This window comes from Saimiri boliviensis, chromosome 3 (assembly GCF_048565385.1).
Source record: "Saimiri boliviensis isolate mSaiBol1 chromosome 3, mSaiBol1.pri, whole genome shotgun sequence".
NCBI classification, from domain to species: Eukaryota; Metazoa; Chordata; class Mammalia; order Primates; family Cebidae; genus Saimiri; species Saimiri boliviensis.
The window spans coordinates 95381000-95400722 of NC_133451.1; the positions used below are offsets into that span (position 1 = coordinate 95381000).

General features: G+C 37.9%; 2 protein-coding genes across 4 annotated transcripts in view; one reads left to right on the forward strand and one right to left on the reverse strand.

The window, feature by feature from the left end:
• Window positions 1-19723, reverse strand: part of MANBA (mannosidase beta) — a 116867-nt gene that overhangs the window by 81943 nt on the left and 15201 nt on the right. For 2 of the 3 annotated variants that reach the window (XR_005579095.2, XM_039468230.2), the window contains exons 2-5: window positions 17112-17206; window positions 14331-14436; window positions 12985-13155; window positions 5283-5406 (exon numbers count right to left, since the gene is read on the reverse strand). Coding sequence is in view for 2 of the 3 variants with exons in the window: in XM_039468230.2 (XP_039324164.1) it covers window positions 5283-5406; window positions 12985-13155; window positions 14331-14436; window positions 17112-17206 (496 nt within the window). In the remaining variant the exon portion in view is untranslated. The remainder of the gene's footprint in view (window positions 1-5282; window positions 5407-12984; window positions 13156-14330; window positions 14437-17111; window positions 17207-19723) is intronic. The other variant, XM_074396514.1, reaches the window with a different exon arrangement.
• On the forward strand, window positions 10567-11467 carry LOC101035153 (large ribosomal subunit protein eL6-like). The gene is given in 2 exon segments (XM_010340113.3): window positions 10567-10830; window positions 10832-11467. Coding segments are annotated over 2 exon segments (867 nt in total). The 5' UTR covers window positions 10567-10587; the 3' UTR covers window positions 11456-11467.

The window sequence follows — 19723 nt, forward strand, 5'->3', positions numbered from 1 at the left end:
AAACTTTCCACTTAAAAGATACAAATTGTCTGAATGGATTTTTTAAAAATATGACCCAACTATGTGCTGCCTACAAGTAACTCAAGTCACCTCTAAAGACATACATGGACTGAAAGTAAAGGGATTTAAAAAAAAATTCCATGTAAGTGGAAATAACAAATGAGCAGAAGTAGCTATACCTACATCAAATAAAACAAAGTTTAAGTCAAAAAACAGTAAAAACAAAGAAGGTGACTATATCGTATTAAAAGGATCAAGTCAACAAGAGAAGAGAACAATTCTAAATATATACGCACCCAACTTGGAGCACCCAGATTCATGAAGCAAATATTACTAAATCTAAAGAGAGATAGATTCCAATACAATAATAGTGGGGGACTTCAACATTGTACTCCTAGCATTGCACAGATTATCTAGACTAAAATTAATAAAGAAACATTGTACTTAAGCTGTACTTTAGACCAAATGAACCTAATACACATTTACAAAATATTTATATAATAGCTACAAAATGTACATTCTTGTTATTAGCACATAGTATATTTTCAAGGATAGATAATATGTTAGGCCAAAAATGACTCAACAAGTTTTTAAAAATTAAAATCATATCAAGTATCTTTTCAGATTACAATGGAATAAAACTAGAAATCAGTAAGAAAAGGAACTTTGGAACCACTAAAAGCACATGGAAATTAAACAACATGCTCTGAAATGACAATTGGGTCAAGAAAGAAATTAATGAGGAAATCAAAAAATGTCTTGAACCAAATAAAAACGGAAGCACAACATACCAAAACCTATGGAATACAGCAAAAGTAGCACTAAGAGGGAAGTTTACAGCAACAGATACCTACATCAAAAAGTAGAAAGATTTCAAATAAACAACCTAACGGTGCTCCTCAGGGAACTAGCAAAACAAGAAGAAACTCACCCCAAAATTAGCAGAAGAAAAGAGATAATAAAGATCAGAGCAGAACTCAATGAAATAGAGGCAAAAAAAAAAAAACAAAAAAAAAAACTGCAAAGGATCAATTAAATGAAAAGTTTGTTTTGTGAAAAGATAAACAAGATTGACAAACCCCTATCTAGACTAATCGAAAAGACCCAAATAAACAAAATCAGAAATGAGAAACGATACATTACAAATGATATTACAGAAACACAAAAGATCATCAGAGCCTATTATAAACAATTATACACTAACAAACTGAAAAAGGTAGAGGAAATATGTAAATTCCTGGACACATACAACCTGCCAGTATTGACTAACAAAAAAATAAGAGGCCAGGCAGTGTGGCTTATGTAATTCCAACACTTTGGGAGGCCAAGGCAGGAGGATTGCTTCTTGACAACAGGAGTTTGAGACTAGCCTGGGCAATATAGCAAGGCCCTGTCAGGAAGGAAGGAAGAAAGGAAGGAAGGAAGGAAAGGAGGGAGAGAGGGAGGGAGGGAGGGAGGAAAGAAGAGAGGAAGGGAGGGAGGGAGAGAAGGAGGGAGGGGAAGGTGAGGAGGAAGAAGAGGGGGAAGGAAAGGGGAGGGGAAGGGTGGGGGGGAGAAGGGGAGGAGAGAAGAGGAAAAAGAAAAAATAAAGAAAAAAGAAGAGGAAAATGAAACAGAGAGAGGAAAGAAAGAAAGGGAAAAAGAGAAAATAGAGAATCTGAACAGACCAATAATAAGTAGCAAGACTGAATCAGTAATAAAGTCTTCCAACAGAAAAAATTCCAGAACTGGATGCCTTCACTGCCAAATTTTACCACAGTTACAAAGAAGAACTAATAGGAATTCTATACAAAATGTTCAAAAAATTGAAGAAGAGAGCATTCTCCTCTTCACTGAAGAGAATACATGGTATTAAAGAGAATTCTCCTTCAATACCAAAACCAGACAGAGAAGCAGCAAGAAAAAGAAAGAAAGAAAGAAAGAAAACTACAGGTCAATATCCCTGATTAGCATGGATCCAAGGATCCTCAACAAAATACTAGCAAACAAACTCCAACAATATATCAAAAAGATAATGTACTATGACCAAGTGGAATTTATCCCAGGGGTGCAAGGATCTTATATTTGCACAAATCAATAAATGTGATATATCACATCAACAGAATGAAAGACAGAAAACATGATCATTTCAATAGATGAAGAAAAAAGCATTTAATAAAATTCAATATCCCTTCATGATAAAAACTATCAACAAATTAGTCATGGAAGGAACATACCTCAACATAATAAAGGCCATATATAAAAACCCAGAGCAAACGTCACACTGAATGCGGAAAAGCTGAAGATCTTTCTTCTAAGAACTAGATTGGAAAAAAGATACTCACTTTCACCACTTCTATGCAAAAAATGATGGAAGTCCTATCCAGGGTAATCAAACAAAAGAAAAACATAAAAGGTATCCAAATTGGAAAAGAGAAAGTAAAATTATTCCTCTTTGCAGATGACATGCTCTTATGTCTGTAAAAACTTGGAAGATTCATCAAAAACATTTTAGATCTGATAAATAAATTCAGCAAATTTGTAGGATACAAAGTCAACACACAAAAAATTAGTAGGGTTTCTACACATAAATAATGAACTAGCTAAGAAATCAAGGAGGAAATCTATTTACAATGGCTACAAAATAACAAAATAAAATACCTAGGAATAAATTTAATCAAGAGATTAAAGACCTATGCAAGGAAAACTAAAAATGTCTGATGAAATAAATTGAAGAGGTCATACAAACAAATCGAAAAACATCCCATGCTCATGGGTTGGAAGAATTAGTATCATTAAGATGACCACCATACTAATAGGAGAACCATTACTATAGGATCCAATAATTCCACTAACGGGTATTTATCCATAGAAAAAGAAATCAGTATAACAAAAGATACCTGCACCCCCATGTTTACTGCAGCACTATTCACAATAGCAAAAATATAGAATCAACTTAAGTGTCCATCAACAGATGAATGGATAAAAAAGAATAAAATCATGCCTTCTGCAGCAACATGGATGGAACTGGAGGTCATTATATTAAGTGAAATAAGTCAGACATAGAAAGACAAATTTTGCGTGTTGTCACTCATATGTCAGAGGTAAAAATGTTGATCTCATGGAGATAGAGAGTGAAATAATAGAGACCAGACACTAGGAAGGGTATATAAGTGGCAGAAAGGAATGAAGAAAGGCTGATGAATGAGTACGAGCATGCATTTAAATAGAAGGAATAAGTTCTAATGTTCAATAGCATAATAGTGTGACTATAGCTAACAACATGTATTGTGTATTTCAAAATGGCTAGAAGAGAGGACTTGAAATGTTCCCAACACACAGAAATGATAAATACTAGAGGTGACAGATACCCTAAATTCCCTGATTCGATCATTACACATTCTATACATGTAACAAAATATCACACATACCCCATAAATATGTACAAATATTATGAATTAATTTAAAAAATGTATTTAACCTTCACAAATGTAGCTGACAGGAGGAATTGTTTACATTGAGTCTAAATTGAATTTTAAGCATCATTTAAATTAATTTAATTTATATAAAATTCACCCAGTCACTAGTTACTGATAAAGTGAACTCTAATAACTCAGGCAGAAATGTTAATTTCATATTCAAAATTGTAAATTAAACTAGAACAGTATTATTCAAAATTTTTTCAGGCATCAGGGTACCTAGAGTTTACAATGCATTTAGCAAACCACCTAAGACACCAATTAAGCTTCAAAACAAATAAATAACTTTTTGCTAAATCAGATCTTTTTTTTTTTTGGAAACAGGGTCTCATTCTGTCATCCAGTCTGGAGTCCAGCAATCCTCCAACCTTAGCCTTTCGAGTAGCTGGGACTACAGGTGAACACCAGCATGCCCACTGATTTTTGTATATTTTTTCGGAGATAGGATTTTGCCGTTGTCCAGGCTGGTCTCACTCTTAGGCTCAGGCAATCCACCCACTTCGGTCTCCCAAAGTGCTGGAATTACGTGTGAGCCACTGCACTTGGCCCAGACCACTCCTTATACCAGATTCTATTATTTGTATCTCAGAAAATGTATGGGTGGGAACAGGGGAAGAAGGGAGATTGAACCATTATTTAATTTTAGTAGCAAAAATCTTTAGTTGGGTTACTACAGTTTGGGAAGCACTAAACTAGAGAATGATAAGCTCAGTCACATTTACATGTGCGATTTAAATTGGATCTTTTAATGTCTTTTTAAAGTTTAAAATACCAGCAGCACCAAATACCCTCCTCAAATCTAAGCATCTATCACTTGCTTTCATCTTCTGCCTTCAGAAAATACAGAGTTCGCTCAATTGAATAGCAAGCTAAGTTCACAAGGGCTCTCATGGTAACAGAACGCTTGTACTGACACACCACATTCTTTCTTACTGATTTCAGCTAGTTAGGCCTCCATGTAATTACACTGAGCATTGCATGCTCTGATTTAGATTTCAATTACCTCCATCTTCACACTTCATTACCCTAACTTCTCAAATCCTCACTCATCTTTGATTTTCCGGCTCTCATCTTGAAAGGTTATTACACGACCTCGTTTCATTTGCCAGTTGTTTCTATCTCCCCTCCCCACACATGAAGGGATCAGTGTACCTACTCTGTGTCTTTTCTATGTTAAGTAAACACAGTGCTGAGCAAAGCATGCAACAAATATTTAACCAGCTTGTAACTGATCCACTGACATCTGTGAGATTTCTGAGGTTCTATTCCAATGCTCCCTGATACTGAATAGTTGCTTCAACTAAAAAAGTACTATTTTTCACCTTAGAAATATTTCTTTTGCCCTGTTTACCTTCCAGTTTATTTTTAACTCTTCACAAGGCTGTTGTGTCAGGGCCCTCAAAGTAGTGCTCCCAGTTAGGAAGACAATGCACAGAGACAGGAAGCCAGTCTAACGACATGAGCAAAGCAAGAATCCGACACTAAAAGTGACTACAGAGGCAGCAAAAAGGAGCGCCAGCCAACAGGCCCAGTTCTTTCAACAAAGAATACTTACCTCAGGAAGACTTGGAGCTGCTCTTTCATTTTATTGTTTTCTTTTCCTGCAAAATATTCTAAAAGATATCTACCTACATACCTTCTTTATACTGTCAATTTTCATGTAAAATCAGTTTGTATCTGTTTTTTACTTTTATAAATTGATTATACCACAAAGTTTTTTAAAAATTCTAAATCTCTGAAAAATATATCTGTATTTCAATTATAAACCCAATTTTTATAGCAAGAAGACTCAAAAAGAAAAAAAAATCACATCTCTCAGCTTACCATATATTGGGGAAAATGTGAAGTAGTTCAGGTGACAAATATTATAGGCTTCAATTCTAACATCTTTCCAGATTCCCTGAGTAGGAAAGGAAGGTCCCCAGTCCCAACTAAAGGAACATTGCTCCTGCAATTTCAAAAGGAGAAAGAAGATACATTCTGATTACCATGAAATTTAAAAATTATGAAAACATTTTTTAAAGTGTTACCTATGTGTATATCAGTTTGCTATGGCTGTCATAACAAAGTATCACAAACTAAGTACTTTAAATAATGGAAATTTATTTTCTCACAGTCAAGTCCAAGATCAAGGTATCGGCAGGTCTGTTCCCTCTGAGGCCTCTCTCCTCTGCTTGCACTGTGTCCTTACATGGTCTTTTTCTGTGCTAAGCATCCCTTGTGTCTCCCACCATCATCCAAATGTCCCCTTTTTAAAAGAACACTAGCTATACTGGAATAGGGCCCACCCTAACTGCCTCATTTTATCTTAATCACTTCTTTAAAGACCTTCTCCAAATATTACATTCTGAGATGCCAGGGCTTAGGACTTCAACATATAAATTTGGGGGGACACAAAGTTAATGCAAAACTGTGTGTGTGCTCCCCAACCACCATATACAGTCTCTGAGGTGGACCACAGTGATCCCCACTTTGGACCTAGTGGAACACTTCCAAGCAACAGAACATAACAGAAGTGATGTTGTTTTGTTAATTAGGTTATAAGGGACTAAGCCTAGGATTTGGGGCACTCTCTCATGCCCTGTCTTGGCCAAGAGGGAAGCCAGCCTCTGTGTCATGGGGCAGCTCTGTGGAGAGACCCATAGGAACAATCTGAGGTCTGCCAATAACCACGAGTGAGCTCAGGCACATACACTTTAGCCTTGAGTCAACTCGAATCAACTTCAGCTAAGCCTTGAGACAGCCACACCCGTGGCTGACAGCTTCACTATAAACTCGTGAGAGACCTTAAGCCAGAAACATCCAGCTAAGCCACCCTCAACTCGGATTCCTAACTAACAGAAGCTACCGTAATGAATGTTTTGTTTATTATCATTTTTTAGAAATCAGAAAACCTATAGTCCAGACATTTTCTTTTTTTAAGTTCAGGTTACATGTGCAGGTTATATAGATAGACTTGTGTCACAGAGGTCTGTAATACAGGTTATTTCATCATCCAGCTATTAAGCGTAGTACCCATTAGTTATTTTTCCTGATATCCTTCCTCCCACCCTCCATCCGGCAGGCCCCAGTGTGTGTTGTTCCCCTCTGTGTCCATGTGTTTTCTCATAAATAAATATTGTCTTAAGCTGATAAGTTTTGGCATAATTTGTTACATCACAATAGATAGCTAATACAATATCCAATATATCCAATAAGTCTACATTGCATAAAACCTATGAAACATAGATACATTTGGCAGAAATGTTCTAAGAACATAAAATCTGTGAAGAGTTGTACATTTATTCTTCAAAAGCATACTACATAGAAGCAACTCAATAGTTCCTCCTTAAACTTCTCTATAATATCTCTAAACCTACCAATTGTATTTAAATCTAATAGCTACAAAGAATATTGTGCTTACATGTAGTAATTTTAAAAAATGAGAAAATATATTGAAAGACAAACCTATGTATAAATATGTTTTTAAAAGCTCTGGTTAAACTTGCCGACCTCGGGCAAGAAGTCCTTGTTTCTGAACATGAAGCCCAAAAACAGACAGTTCAATCTTTAGACCCTGACACAGTTTGCCAGGGCAAACATTTTATCCAGTCTTACTTGACCTGGCTACCTGTCTCTCCCTTCATGACACACAGCTTCCATTTTAAATTACAGAGTTCAAATTCAAAAATAAGAAAAAATTCTGTAAAATAAACCCCTTTTACACAGGATTTTTTCTAATTTCTACTTCTTAAAAGAAAAAAGTATTTTCATGACACCGTTAATTAAAATACGTAAAGCTATGAGTTCAGTTTTTAAAAAGGAACAAGTTTGGGTCATACATTTTTGGGGGGAAAAAAAGTAACAAGCACCAGAGAAAATACTAAAATCCTTCTAGATGGAGTCACTTATAGAGTAGAACCTGAAGATCTGGCCAAACTGTTGTCATTTAGGTATTATTTCCCTAGCTTTGCACTTATCTAAGACAGAGATAAATCTGTTTTTGCTACGGAGAAAAACAAAGAACTGAAATTACTTTATAGCATCCACATTTGTCTAAATTTACCACCTAAGTACCAGATTCTCATATTCAGGATGAAAAAAAAAACTATCGTGGGGACGTTTATGGGAGAATTTTAGTATCTATTTGTAATTCTTTCATTGGAGACAGGGAAAAGAAGGAGAGCAAAATATTCAACATCTTATAAGGGAGGCTATTTTCCCTATTCAGAGCTACAAATCACTCTTAACCTCTCCAAATGAGAGTTTTCACTGATTCAAGAAGTATTTATGAAGCGCTTTCCATGTCTCAGGCTGGGAGCACATCAATATACACAGAAGACACAGTTCTTCTGCTTATAATGCTCGCAGTCAAGCATGAAATTCAGGCATTGAATACATAATTACAAGTATAATAAGTTTTACAATGGAAATAGGCAGGGAACATACAGCCAGAGGTTGAGGGGGATGACTATCAAGATGAGTTGCCCTGAAAAAAACAAAAATGACCCTGAAGGGTGAGTACCATTTATCCACTATGAGCAAGCAAAAGGCAGTAGCATTTTTTTTTTTTTTTGAGATGGGTCTTATTCTGTCACCCAGGCTGGAGCGCAGTGGTGAGATCTTGGCTCACTGGAGCCTCAACTTCCAGGCTCCTCCCACCTCAGCCTCCCGAGTAGCTGGAACTACAGTCTAATTTTTGTATGTTTTTGTAGAGTTGGGGTTTTACCATGTTGTCCAGGCTAGTCTTAAGCTCCTGAACTCAAGGGATCCACCTGCCTTGGCCTCCCAAAGTGCTGGTATTACAGTCATGAGCCACTGCACTGGCCTAGAAGCATTCCTTTCAGAAGGAAAAGCATGTACAAAGGTCTGGAGGTGCAGGACAGTATGATGCATTCCAGGAGATGAAGAGAGAACAATGGGAAGAGGCAGGGAGAAGACTGGAGAAGTGAGCATGGGCCAGAGCTAAGGGCCATGGACATTGGCCTAAAGGTAATGAGAAGCTGTTGAAGAGTTTGAAGAAGAGTGATACTGTGATCATTTTTTTTCTGAAAAGATCATTCTAGCTGCTCTGTGAATGATTAATTACAGGAAGGCAAGTGACGCTTCAGGGATGCCAGTTATGCAACCAGGGCAGTATTTCACGCAAGGCATGGCTGAACTCAAGACACAGTGGCAGAAATGAAACGTGAACAGACTGAAGAGCTATTGAAGAGGTACCATTCACATCATCAAGAAGACTAAGCAACTGATTGGAAGAGAGAAACGTGTCAAGAAAAACTCTTCTAAGTTTCTGGCTTGAGCACCTGTTATGGATAGGGTTCCATTCAGCAAGACACAGAACCCTGGGAGAAGGGTTTAGATCACAAATGCAGTGTGGAGCATACTGACCTAAAGGTCCCTGTGAATCAGATAAGTGACAATGCTAAATAATGTAAGGTCTGGAATTGAAAAGAAGTTGGGCTGAAGATACAATACTGGGAGTCAACAGCAAACAGATTGGTTATAAGGAGAAATGAAAAATGAGATAGCCTAGAGAGGGTATAAAATGAGAAGAGAAGAGTCTAGAACAGAGAAAGTCCCTAAAATCTAACTTTGGGGAGCAAAAAGATGTGGATAAAGAGACTTACAAGGACTAGCCAGAGATGTAAATGGAAAACAAGTAAGATGGCATCAAACATTGGTAAGAGGGTGGTTGAAGCAATGAGTCCCACTATCCATGCTGGACAGAAAAGGAAGCGGAGACAAGAGGGGACTTAGGTTGCTACAGGGAAAGCAAAGGGTCAAAGAACTGGTGAAAGAGAGTAACATTTTCTCTTTATATCCTACTCCTCATTTCTACCCACTAACTTCATATAAGCTAAGCTGAGCATCTTGTTCATTACCTGTAATTATAGTAATAATCCTCCAAAATAGATACCACCACTCGACTTTTTGAATGGTTGTGTAGCATAAAGTGCTATACATGCAGAGTGTATTTACATTGTTATTTCACTATATCCTCATATCAGGGATTAGCTCCATGTACAAATGAAGGGCATGCCTAAAGTCATTCTATGTTTGTAAAGCCAGAACTCACACCCAAGACTCTTGACTTGGTCTTCAACTCAGGTGTCACTGGACCATGTCAATCTAGCCAGAAATACCTAGATGCAACTTGCAGTTCTTCTGGAAGTCTGTCCCAAAGTTAATATCCAACACATGATGATAGCAGAAAATTAGGTCTGATTCCTAATGTCAGTGACAAAGGGCTTTGTTCTATATAAATAACTTGAGAGTATGTTTTAAATACCACAAATTCAATAGAGGGTGGAGGGAAGATAGCACATGGATATATGCATAACATTTATATTATCTTTATTGATGACTTGAAAAGTGACTTTTCACATTAGGATCCAGGATAGTCTCAGTTTTGATAAAGGTTAAAAATGGAAGGCAAGACAGAAAAAGTACAACCTCTAGCATTCAAACCACTGTGTCATTGGAAGCCAAAGGCAAAAGAATCAAAAGATAAATCTTATCCAGAATTATAAATATACAAATATTCCATGGAATATTTCACTACTTAAAATTGTCAAAGCAATACTCTAAGGCTGCTGAATCACATTAATTTGAACAAATGGTAAATGGTTCATTGACATAAGTTTGGGTAGGCAGAATCAATCAGGAGGAGGTATAATTTTAACCCTAGTATTTATATTAAGGAAACATAATTTAAGAGTAAATCTATCCAGCTGAAAAAGAACCGCTTAACTTAATCAGACCACAATAGCTAATGTAACAGTTCTACCTAAAAAGTATTGGGAAAATAAGTTTACTATCTTCACAATGAGCCCAATGATTACATTTGTTGATAAAACTAAATTTCATGGCTCACACCTGCAACTGCAGCACTTTGGGAGGCCAAGGCAGGTGGATCACCTGAGGTCTGGTGTTCAAGACCAGCCTGACCAACATGGCAAAACCCCATCTCTACTAAAAATTTAAAAATTAGCCGAGTGTGGTGGTGCATGCCTGGAATTCCAGCTACTCAGGAGGCAGAGCCAGGAGAATTGTTTGAACACTGGAGGTGGAGATGGCAGATCTCGCCATTGCACTCCAGCCTGGGCAACAGATCAAGACTCCATCTCGCTCTTTCCCATCTTGCAAGATGGCGGGTGAAAAAGTTGAGAAGCCGGATACTAAAGAGAAGAAACCTGAAGCCAAGAAGGCTGATGCTGGTAGCAAAGTGAAAAAGGGTCACCTCAAGGCTAAAAAGCCCAAGAAGGGGAAGCCCCATTGCAGCCGCAATCCTGTCCTTGTCAGAGGAATCGGCAGGTATTCCCGATCTGCCATGTACTCCAGAAAGGCCATGTACAAGAGGAAGTACTCAGCCGCTAAATCCAAGGTTGAAAAAAAAAAAGAAGGAGAAGGTTCTTGCAACTGTTACAAAACCAGTTGGTGGTGACAAAAACGGCGGTACCCGGGTGGTTAAACTTCGCAAAATGCCTAGGTATTATCCTACTGAAGATGTGCCTCGAAAGCTGTTGAGCCACGGCAAAAAACCCTTTAGTCAGCACGTGAGAAAACTGCGAGCCAGCATTACCCCCGGGACCATTCTGATCATCCTCACTGGACGCCACAGAGGCAAGAGGGTGGTTTTCCTGAAGCAGCTGGCTAGTGGCTTATTACTTGTGACTGGACCTCTGGTCCTCAATCGAGTTCCTCTGCGAAGAACACACCAGAAATTTGTCATTGCCACCTCAACCAAAATTGATATCAGCAATGTAAAAATTCCAAAACATCTTACTGATGCTTACTTCAAGAAGAAGAAGCTGCGAAAGCCCAGACACCAGGAAGGTGAGATCTTCGACACAGAAAAAGAGAAATACGAGATTACAGAGCAGCGCAAGATTGATCAGAAAGCTGTGGACTCACAAATTTTACCAAAAATCAAAGCTATTCCTCAGCTCCAGGGCTACCTGCGATCTGTGTTTGCCCTAACAAATGGAATTTATCCTCACAAATTGGTATTTTAAATGTCCTAATAATCTAATTAAATAACCAATTACCTTAAAAAAAAAAAAGACTCCATCTCAAAAAATAAGTAAATAAATAAGTAAATAAACAATCCCTCAAAAAATTAAAAATAGAATTACCATATGATCCAACCATACCACTTCTGGGGATATGTCCAAAAGAACTGAAAGAAGGGTCATATAGAGATATTTGTACATCCATGTTCACAACAGCATTATACCATTATTCACAATAGCCAAAAGATGGAAGCAACCTAAATGTCCATCAATGGACGAATGGATAATCAAAATGTAGTATGTACATAGAATGGAATGTTACTCGGCCTTAAAAAGTAAAGAAATTTGAAACATGCTACAACATGGATGAATCATGAGGAAATAATGCTAAGTGAAATAAGTCAGTCACACACTGTGTGATTCTACTTATATGAGATTTCTAGAGGAATCAAATGCATAGAAAAGAATAGAATGGGCCAGACATGGTGTCTCACGCCTGTAATCCCGACACTTGTGAGGCCAAAGTGGGCAGATTGGTTGAGCCTAAGAGACCAACCTGGGCAACATGGCAAAATCCTATCTCTACAAAAAATACAAAAATTAGCTGGGCATGGTGGCATTTGTCTGTAGTCCCAGCTACTCAAGAGACTGAGGTGGGAGGATTGCTTGAGCCCAGGAGATGGAGGCTGCAGCAGTGAATTGTGATCACACCACTGTACTCTAGACTGGGTGACAGAGTGAGACTCAGTCTTAAAAAAAAAAAAAAAAAAAAAAAAGAGTAGAATGGTGGTTGCCAGGGGCTGGGGAGAGGGAATTGGAGAGCTACTGTTTAATGGGTATAGAATTTCAGTTTTGGAAGATGAGAAAGTTCTATGGTCACTCAACAATGTAGTGGCACTACTAAACTGCATACTTAAAAATTATTAAAATGATAAATTGTGTAGTTTATATAATTAAAATTTTTTAAATAAAATAAGCATTAAAAAACCAAATGTCTCATGGAATGCTAATTCAATCATGTAGAAAAATAGATCCAAGTCCTCTAGACTGAAATCAGACTCAAGGAAAAATAATCACTTTTGTGGACTTTGTTATCTTTTTGTTAATTTTATGAGAACATGTCATATATGTTTTATGAGAACATATCATCGAATATACTAATATTTGCAGAAGGCTTCTCAGAAACAAGAATCACTAATATATTTTCACAATCTGGTGAAAAGCTTGATAAACCTAAATGTTAAAAAATAATTTTTAAAGTTTCATTATCAGCCACATATTTTTCTTTTCCTTTCTTTTTCTGTTACCTAAGTTCTGAAACATGCTTCAGGAGGAAAACTTAGAAAAAGATAAAATTTCTCCCCAAAATTTCAAATAAACTTTTGGTTATTTCAAATTTTCAAATCCCACTAAGGGATCAGGAAAAAGATTCCTAAATTCTGAACTGCCATGAGAGTCTTCAAATAAGCATTTCATGTGCCAGCACATCCCATCCTCAAAAATAAACCTCCCCCTGTTTGAGAGACTGTTACCTTCCGAACAAAGTTGACGTGGCATTCGCCCTTCTGCACAAGTGGAGGGCAGTCTGGGGGTACCCGGTAGCGAGTGTGAGCTTTGCTCTGCTGTGCTGCATACAACACCGCTGACTGGAAACGCAGCTCAATGGAGTTCACGTCCCTGACCACATTGGTAATATCAAAGCTCTAAGTTAAAGGGAACAAACAGACAAATCCATGATGTGAAAGTAGTCTTGTGTGTAAAATTTTAGATAATGGCATTTTGTGGCTGCATAATATAATGCCAATCTAGGTTTAGCCTTTTTGCAAGAGGAAAGACTTCTCTGAAATACTGTAGTATCACTTAGTTGCCCACTTTTAGTTAAAATTAAGCATATTTTCCTACTCAATGCAGGTTTCTAGGTTTCTTCTTCTATTTTTCCTGGCGGAATTATGGTGCTACGGAAATGGACAGACCAAAAAATAGCTTTAGCTCTGGAATGTCTACTCTGTCTACTTACAGATGGTCTTGAACTGCCAAGGGTTTCCTAGACACTTCATGACAACCTGCCTCTCTGGTATGAATAACATGCATTTCTAAGCCATGAGTTATTTTTGTTTTGAAAAGTCTACCATTGAAAGAAAAGGAAGATCAGGATATAACCTCTTTTTTTTTTTTTTTTTTTTTTTTTTTGAGACGGAGTTTCGCTCTTGTTACCCAGGCTGGAGTGCAATGGCGCGATCTCGGCTCACCGCAACCTCCGCCTCCTGGGTTCAGGCAATTCTCCTGCCTCAGCCTCCTGGGTAGCTGGGATTATAGGCACGCACCACCATGCCCAGCTAATTTTTTGTATTTTTAGTAGAGACAGGGTTTTACCATGTTGACCAGGTTGGTCTCGATCTCTCGACCTTGTGATCCACCCGCCTCGGCCTCCCAAAGTGCTGGGATTACAGGCTTGAGCCACCGCGCCCGGCCAGGATATAACCTCTTAATGTAACTATTCCAGAAAGGAAATGGCATTTTATTTTAAAATCATTTGTCAACATTGCTAATAAAACTCGGCATCACTAGGGAAGGGATTGGTATATTTTGAACAATTCCTATGTGCCAAGAACTTGCCAACATTTTATATAATCAGCTTATTAAATCCCCACACTAACCTCATGCAGTTTGTAAGGTTTCCATTATTCCACAAAAGTGAAATTTTTCACTGAGAAATGAAGCTTCTTCACTGAGAAATGAAGCTAACTCACCCAGTGCTTTAATGAGCTTGTATTTGTCACATGGCCAATTATGCATTTACTTTTCTCTACTCACAAAAGCAATTAACATAAACACACATAAATGTTTTTTTTTTAACCTGATGTCACTATATACTTACATATCTATTGAACATATTGTCTGTTTCCCCAATAGTGACTTTATTGAACAGGATTTTTGAAACTGTATCCACTCCCTCAAGAACCAAATTTACTTTTTGCCATTTGCTAAAAAAAAGAAAAGATTTTTAAGACAAGATATGTAAAACATTAACTTAGATAAGTCTCTTTTTTATTTAAGGCCTAAAGAAATAAATATTCACACACAAAAATATATTCTTAAAAGGCAGTTTCCAGTGGCATTTTCAGAAATACTGCTTTAAAACATACTTAAATTCTTTGAGTGATCCAGCTTATCTTTCTCTGTAATGTATCAATAAGTCATCGTAAAACCAAGAGCACAATTCATAATTTCCAAATATATTTACTTTTGCTAGTTAATACTTCAGAAAGTTATCATGAGAACCAGTTAGGCTGGGCGCAGTGGCTCATGCCTGTAATACTAGCACTTTGGGAGGCCTAGGTGGGCAGATCACCTGAAGTCAGGAGTTCGAGGCCAGCCTGGCCAACATGGTGAAACCCTGTCTCTACTAAAATTACAAAAAACTAGCCAGGCATGGTGGCTGGCCCCTGTAATCCAAGCTAATTGGGAGGCCAAGGCAGGAGAATTGCTTGAACCCAGGAGGCAGAGGTTGCAGTGAGTGGAGATTGAGCCACTGCATGCACGAGACTCCATCTCAAAAAAAAAAGAACCAAGTTAAATAATAGACACAAAATGTTCTCAGAAACCACATCCACTGACACTATGTAAGAGAACACGTTAGCAAACTATCATCTATAAGTGAATATTGTGCACCCAGCACTCTGCTAAGCCTTACAGGGAACTGTAATAGTCTCTGAATTTAAAGAGTCTGCAATCTGATTAGCATTTGTTGGCTGGCTGGCAATATTGATGAACTATCAAGTGCTATCAGAGTTTATCTCATAAGAAAAAATTTTGAGATCGAAACAAGAACTTAATGAAGAGAAGAATAAATAAAATGTGTTATACAGTAAAATATTATTCAAAAATAAAAAGGAATAAGTACTGATACATGCTACAACATGGATGAACTTTGAAAATATTATTATGCTAAGTGAAAGAAGAGGTCACAAAGGCCCACATATTGCATTATTTCATTTACATGAGGTATCCAGAACCAGCAAACTCAGAGAGACAGAAAGTAAATTAGTGGTTCCCTAGGACTGGGGTAAGAATTCAGGGGAGGGAGGAATGGGAAATGGGAAATGACTGCTACTGGGTATAAGTTTTTGCTGAGGAATGAGGAAAATGTTGTAAAATTGATTGTGGTGATGGTTTTGTAACTGGAAATATACTAAAAACCATTGAATTATATACTTTAAATACCTGAATTATACATTATGTTAATTATATATCAATACAGTTTTGTTTTGTTTTGTTTTTAAATAGTTAGAAATGCCTGGGTAGAGGCATTTCTACTCCACCACCCCTTATACCCTTTGCTCTTTGCAGGGACCTCTTAACCCTGCAAAGAACAAAAACAAAACAAGGAAATGCTGACAGCATGAATCATTAATTACTTTTAGGGAATTGATTCATATGTGTAATTTGGGCTGGGCAGCTAAGGAGAATAAAGCTGGACGAATCCCAGAGGGGTGCAGGCAGTGTTACAGGGACAGACATCATTCAGCTGTATTTCACAAACAAGTGAGAAGTTTATACTTGATTTGACAAGTAAAAGAGACACATAATATTCTTGAGCAAACACCTGTCTTGAAAAAAGTAATATTCTGGGGTGATTAATCTAATGTTTCTAAATAGAAAAGATTGGAGAATAAAAGAAGAAAGCAAGAATCTGATTAGGCAGTTTTGACCTCTTTCCTGGCACTCATCTTCTAGGCAAAGATGGAAAGATGGAAATAAGATGGAAGGGACCAAATCAAGAGAAATGTTAGACAAAAATTCACAAGACTCAGAACAGACTGAAGACAGGAAGACGAAGAAAAGATGTCATAAGCCAAAAGCACCTTAGGCATAGATTGGAAAATGGTGTTACACTAAGAGAAACAATGAAGCTGTTAGAATATCAAGTTAGTTTTAAGGGGGCAAGTCAATTGGACATGTTGAGTTCAAGGTGAAATAGAACCATTATGAAAGATATTCTAAATATTATCTGTAAAAAAAAAATCCTGCAGCACAGCAGTAACTCCATGATATTGAGAACAATATTCTGGCTTTTTTCCCCCTTTAAAAGACCAGTAAATAATTCTCAAAAAAATCACATAAAAGGGACAGAAGGAATTTTTCTTCATTTAGCAGTAGTGGTGGTACCTTTGGGTAACATTCTGCCTCATATGAAAATGTTTGCTTATGATAACAGAATACTGATAAAAACAATACCTGTGCTTCACCTCCTGGCCTCACCACATAGTATAGGTCAAGGTCATAGTCTCAATGGCTGGTTAGCACTACATAGAGCAAATGATACATCTCTAATCCTACTAAACAATATAATAAATATGTACTCTAATGATCATGAAGGAGTGGGAAAGAGGAAAAGAGAACTAACTAGGTCTAGACTCCATTATAACCACCAGAAAAACGACTCCGTAAGACACAATTTGATGACTGATGATTAGTAGCACCATCCTCATATACAAAACAAAATATAAATCATATATTCACTTTCATAGTACAAGGCTTTCAACTTGCTTAACTCTCAGATATGTAACCTAAACAAACAAAACACAAGATTTTTGCCTAGATAGAAAAAGAAGCAAAGTTCAAATAATAATAAATATACATCCACAAACATACATACCTAATTTCAAAGGGGATTTTAAATTCTTTGCTATAGGTCCAGTTATCCAAAGAGACCCATCTGTAGTTAAGGTCATTAAATCTGTAGTAAGAATCCTGTTGATACAAGGTAAAAATTATGGTAGATAGTTAAATATACACAAATAAATCAATAAAACAAACATAAAATAAATTATTAATAGCAGCTATTTATCACCTAAAAATTAATGAACTCTTAGCCTAGTAGTACAAAGAGGTCAGAACATTAATACTGACAAATGTGAAAGGGAAAAGTCCAACAAATTACCTGAAATGAAATAATTATCTGAGATTCATTATTAAAGAAAATGGAAGGACATAAAGGTTGGCTTCCCCTTTGAAAACCAGACACAAACCCACCACAGTATCAGCAGAAAATGAAAGACTGAATCTGGTGTGTAGCCAGCAGTCTCTCATTGCCCTGTAGGTCTCATTCTGCTTTCTGCTTCCACTGTCCCAGTCGGCCTCCAGGGGGAATACTTCTCTACTGCCCAAAAGTCAGCACAGCTCCCTTCCACTCATTGGATTCATTTAGCATTTCTACTTCTTTTTCACTTAGCTAAGTGAGCATGAAAAGGATCTCTACAGAGAATACACAGGCAGCACAGACACGCAAACCTTACTAACATCAGGTTTCTTACATTATCCTACTTCAGGTCAGCAAACTGCAGCTCACTGCCTGTTTCTGCGTGGCTAGCAAGCTAAGTAAGAATGGACATGTGCCCATGAATAAAGTTTTACTAGGGCACAGCCATGTCCTTTCCTTTGCATTTTACATATGGCTGCTTTTGCGCTATAGTGGCCGAGGTGAGCAGACCTGATGGAGACCATATGGTCCTCAAAGCCTAAAATACTTAGTATCTAGCCCTTTACTGAACACGTTTGCTAACCCCTGCCCAAGATGACTGGCCTCCTAGATATTCATAGATGTTGCTCCATCTGACTGTCTACACCCATGTCTGCCTTTTCATAAATCCTTAGGTCTTTCTTCTCCCCCTTTTCCACTCTTTTTCCAATTTTTTTTTGAGATGGAGTTTCACTCTTGTTGCCCAGGCTGGAGTGCAATGGTGTGATCTCAGCTCACTGCAACTTCTGCCTTCCAGATTCAAGCAATTATCCTGCCTCAGCCTCCCAATTAGCTGGGATTACAGGCATGCTACACTACATCTGGCTAATTTTTTTGTGTTTTTAGTAGACACAGTGTTTCACCACGTTGGTCAGACTGGTCTCGAACTCCTGTCCTCAGGTGATCTGCCCGCCTCAGCCTCTCAAAGTGCTGAAATTATAGGCGTCAGCCACTGCATCTGGCCTCTTTCCAGTCTTTATCTCCCAGAGGAAGACTCAAGACAGGAGGTAGAACAGAAACTGGCAAACAAGTCAGTTCATTTATCCATGAACAATACATAAAAAGAAACTATGGAGGCAAGGAGGGGCTTCCCTTCCTTGGTCAGGGACAGGGCGAAGGGTTATTTCCTTAGGGACCGTAACCCCAGGTAAAGAAGGAAAAGCCAACTCTGTCTAAATTCCACACAGGTAAGAGCCAGATGACCACATTAGGTTGGCAGTGACCAGTTAGGCAGTTGCCCAGGGAAAATCTATCAGAGGCACTACAGTATCACTGGGTATGTATCAAGATCAAGATAGGTATCTGCCAGAAACTGACCCTAACTGGAAGAAATATGCTGATAAGCTGCTACAGTAGGAAGTGGCTGATGAGAATTAAAACAATAGATAATCACCAAACTGGCCCTTAAGGTCTGGTTAATGGTAAAGCTTTGTTCTGTTAAATGCCGTGTGCCAAGCCCAGCCACTTCCTTTTCTGCTCTTCTCCCACACAGGGCTTGGCCTCGCCAATGAACAAACATGGAACACATATTTACAGACACAGGTTTGAAGAGGTACCTAATTACTAGCATGACCATGTCAATCCCACAAGCCCTATTTATAACTCGACACTGCTGACTTAGTCCAATACAGTTAAAAATATCTTGAAAACGAATGTGTGAGAGCAATTCAATCACAACACATCAACACTCTAAGCTTAAGGGCTGGCTGGTGATCTGGTTGGCAGGGCACAAGTCCCCTTCCTGTCTCCCAGCTGCCTGAAGGAAGCTGCAAGTTGGTTCAAGAGGGCAATCTTCCCAGATATATATTTTTAACACAAACATAATTTATAGGTTAAAAATTTTATTTTACTTTAAAGAAGCCAATCTGAAAAAGCTACATACTGTATGATTTCGACTAGGATGTTAAATAAAAATTGTAGGAGACTGTTGTTGACTGAGCTCCTGTAGTAGGCCCCAGCAGAACAGATCAAACCAAAATAGTCATCCATGCTAAGTACCACACTTTATCAAACTGAAACTTCAGCTAAGCAGGTAGATCTCCAAACAGGCCAGTTTTTCCTGCAAACTTGAGATTCCAGTTCAACTGAGTAAGAAAGTCCTCTCTGTATTTGTTTTTTCTGAGACAGTTCTAGCTCTGCTCTGTCACCCATGCCAAAGAGCAGTGACATGACCACGGTTCACTGCAGCCTCAACCTGCTGGATTCAAGCAATCCTGCCAGCTCAGCCTCCTGAGGAGCTGGGACTACGT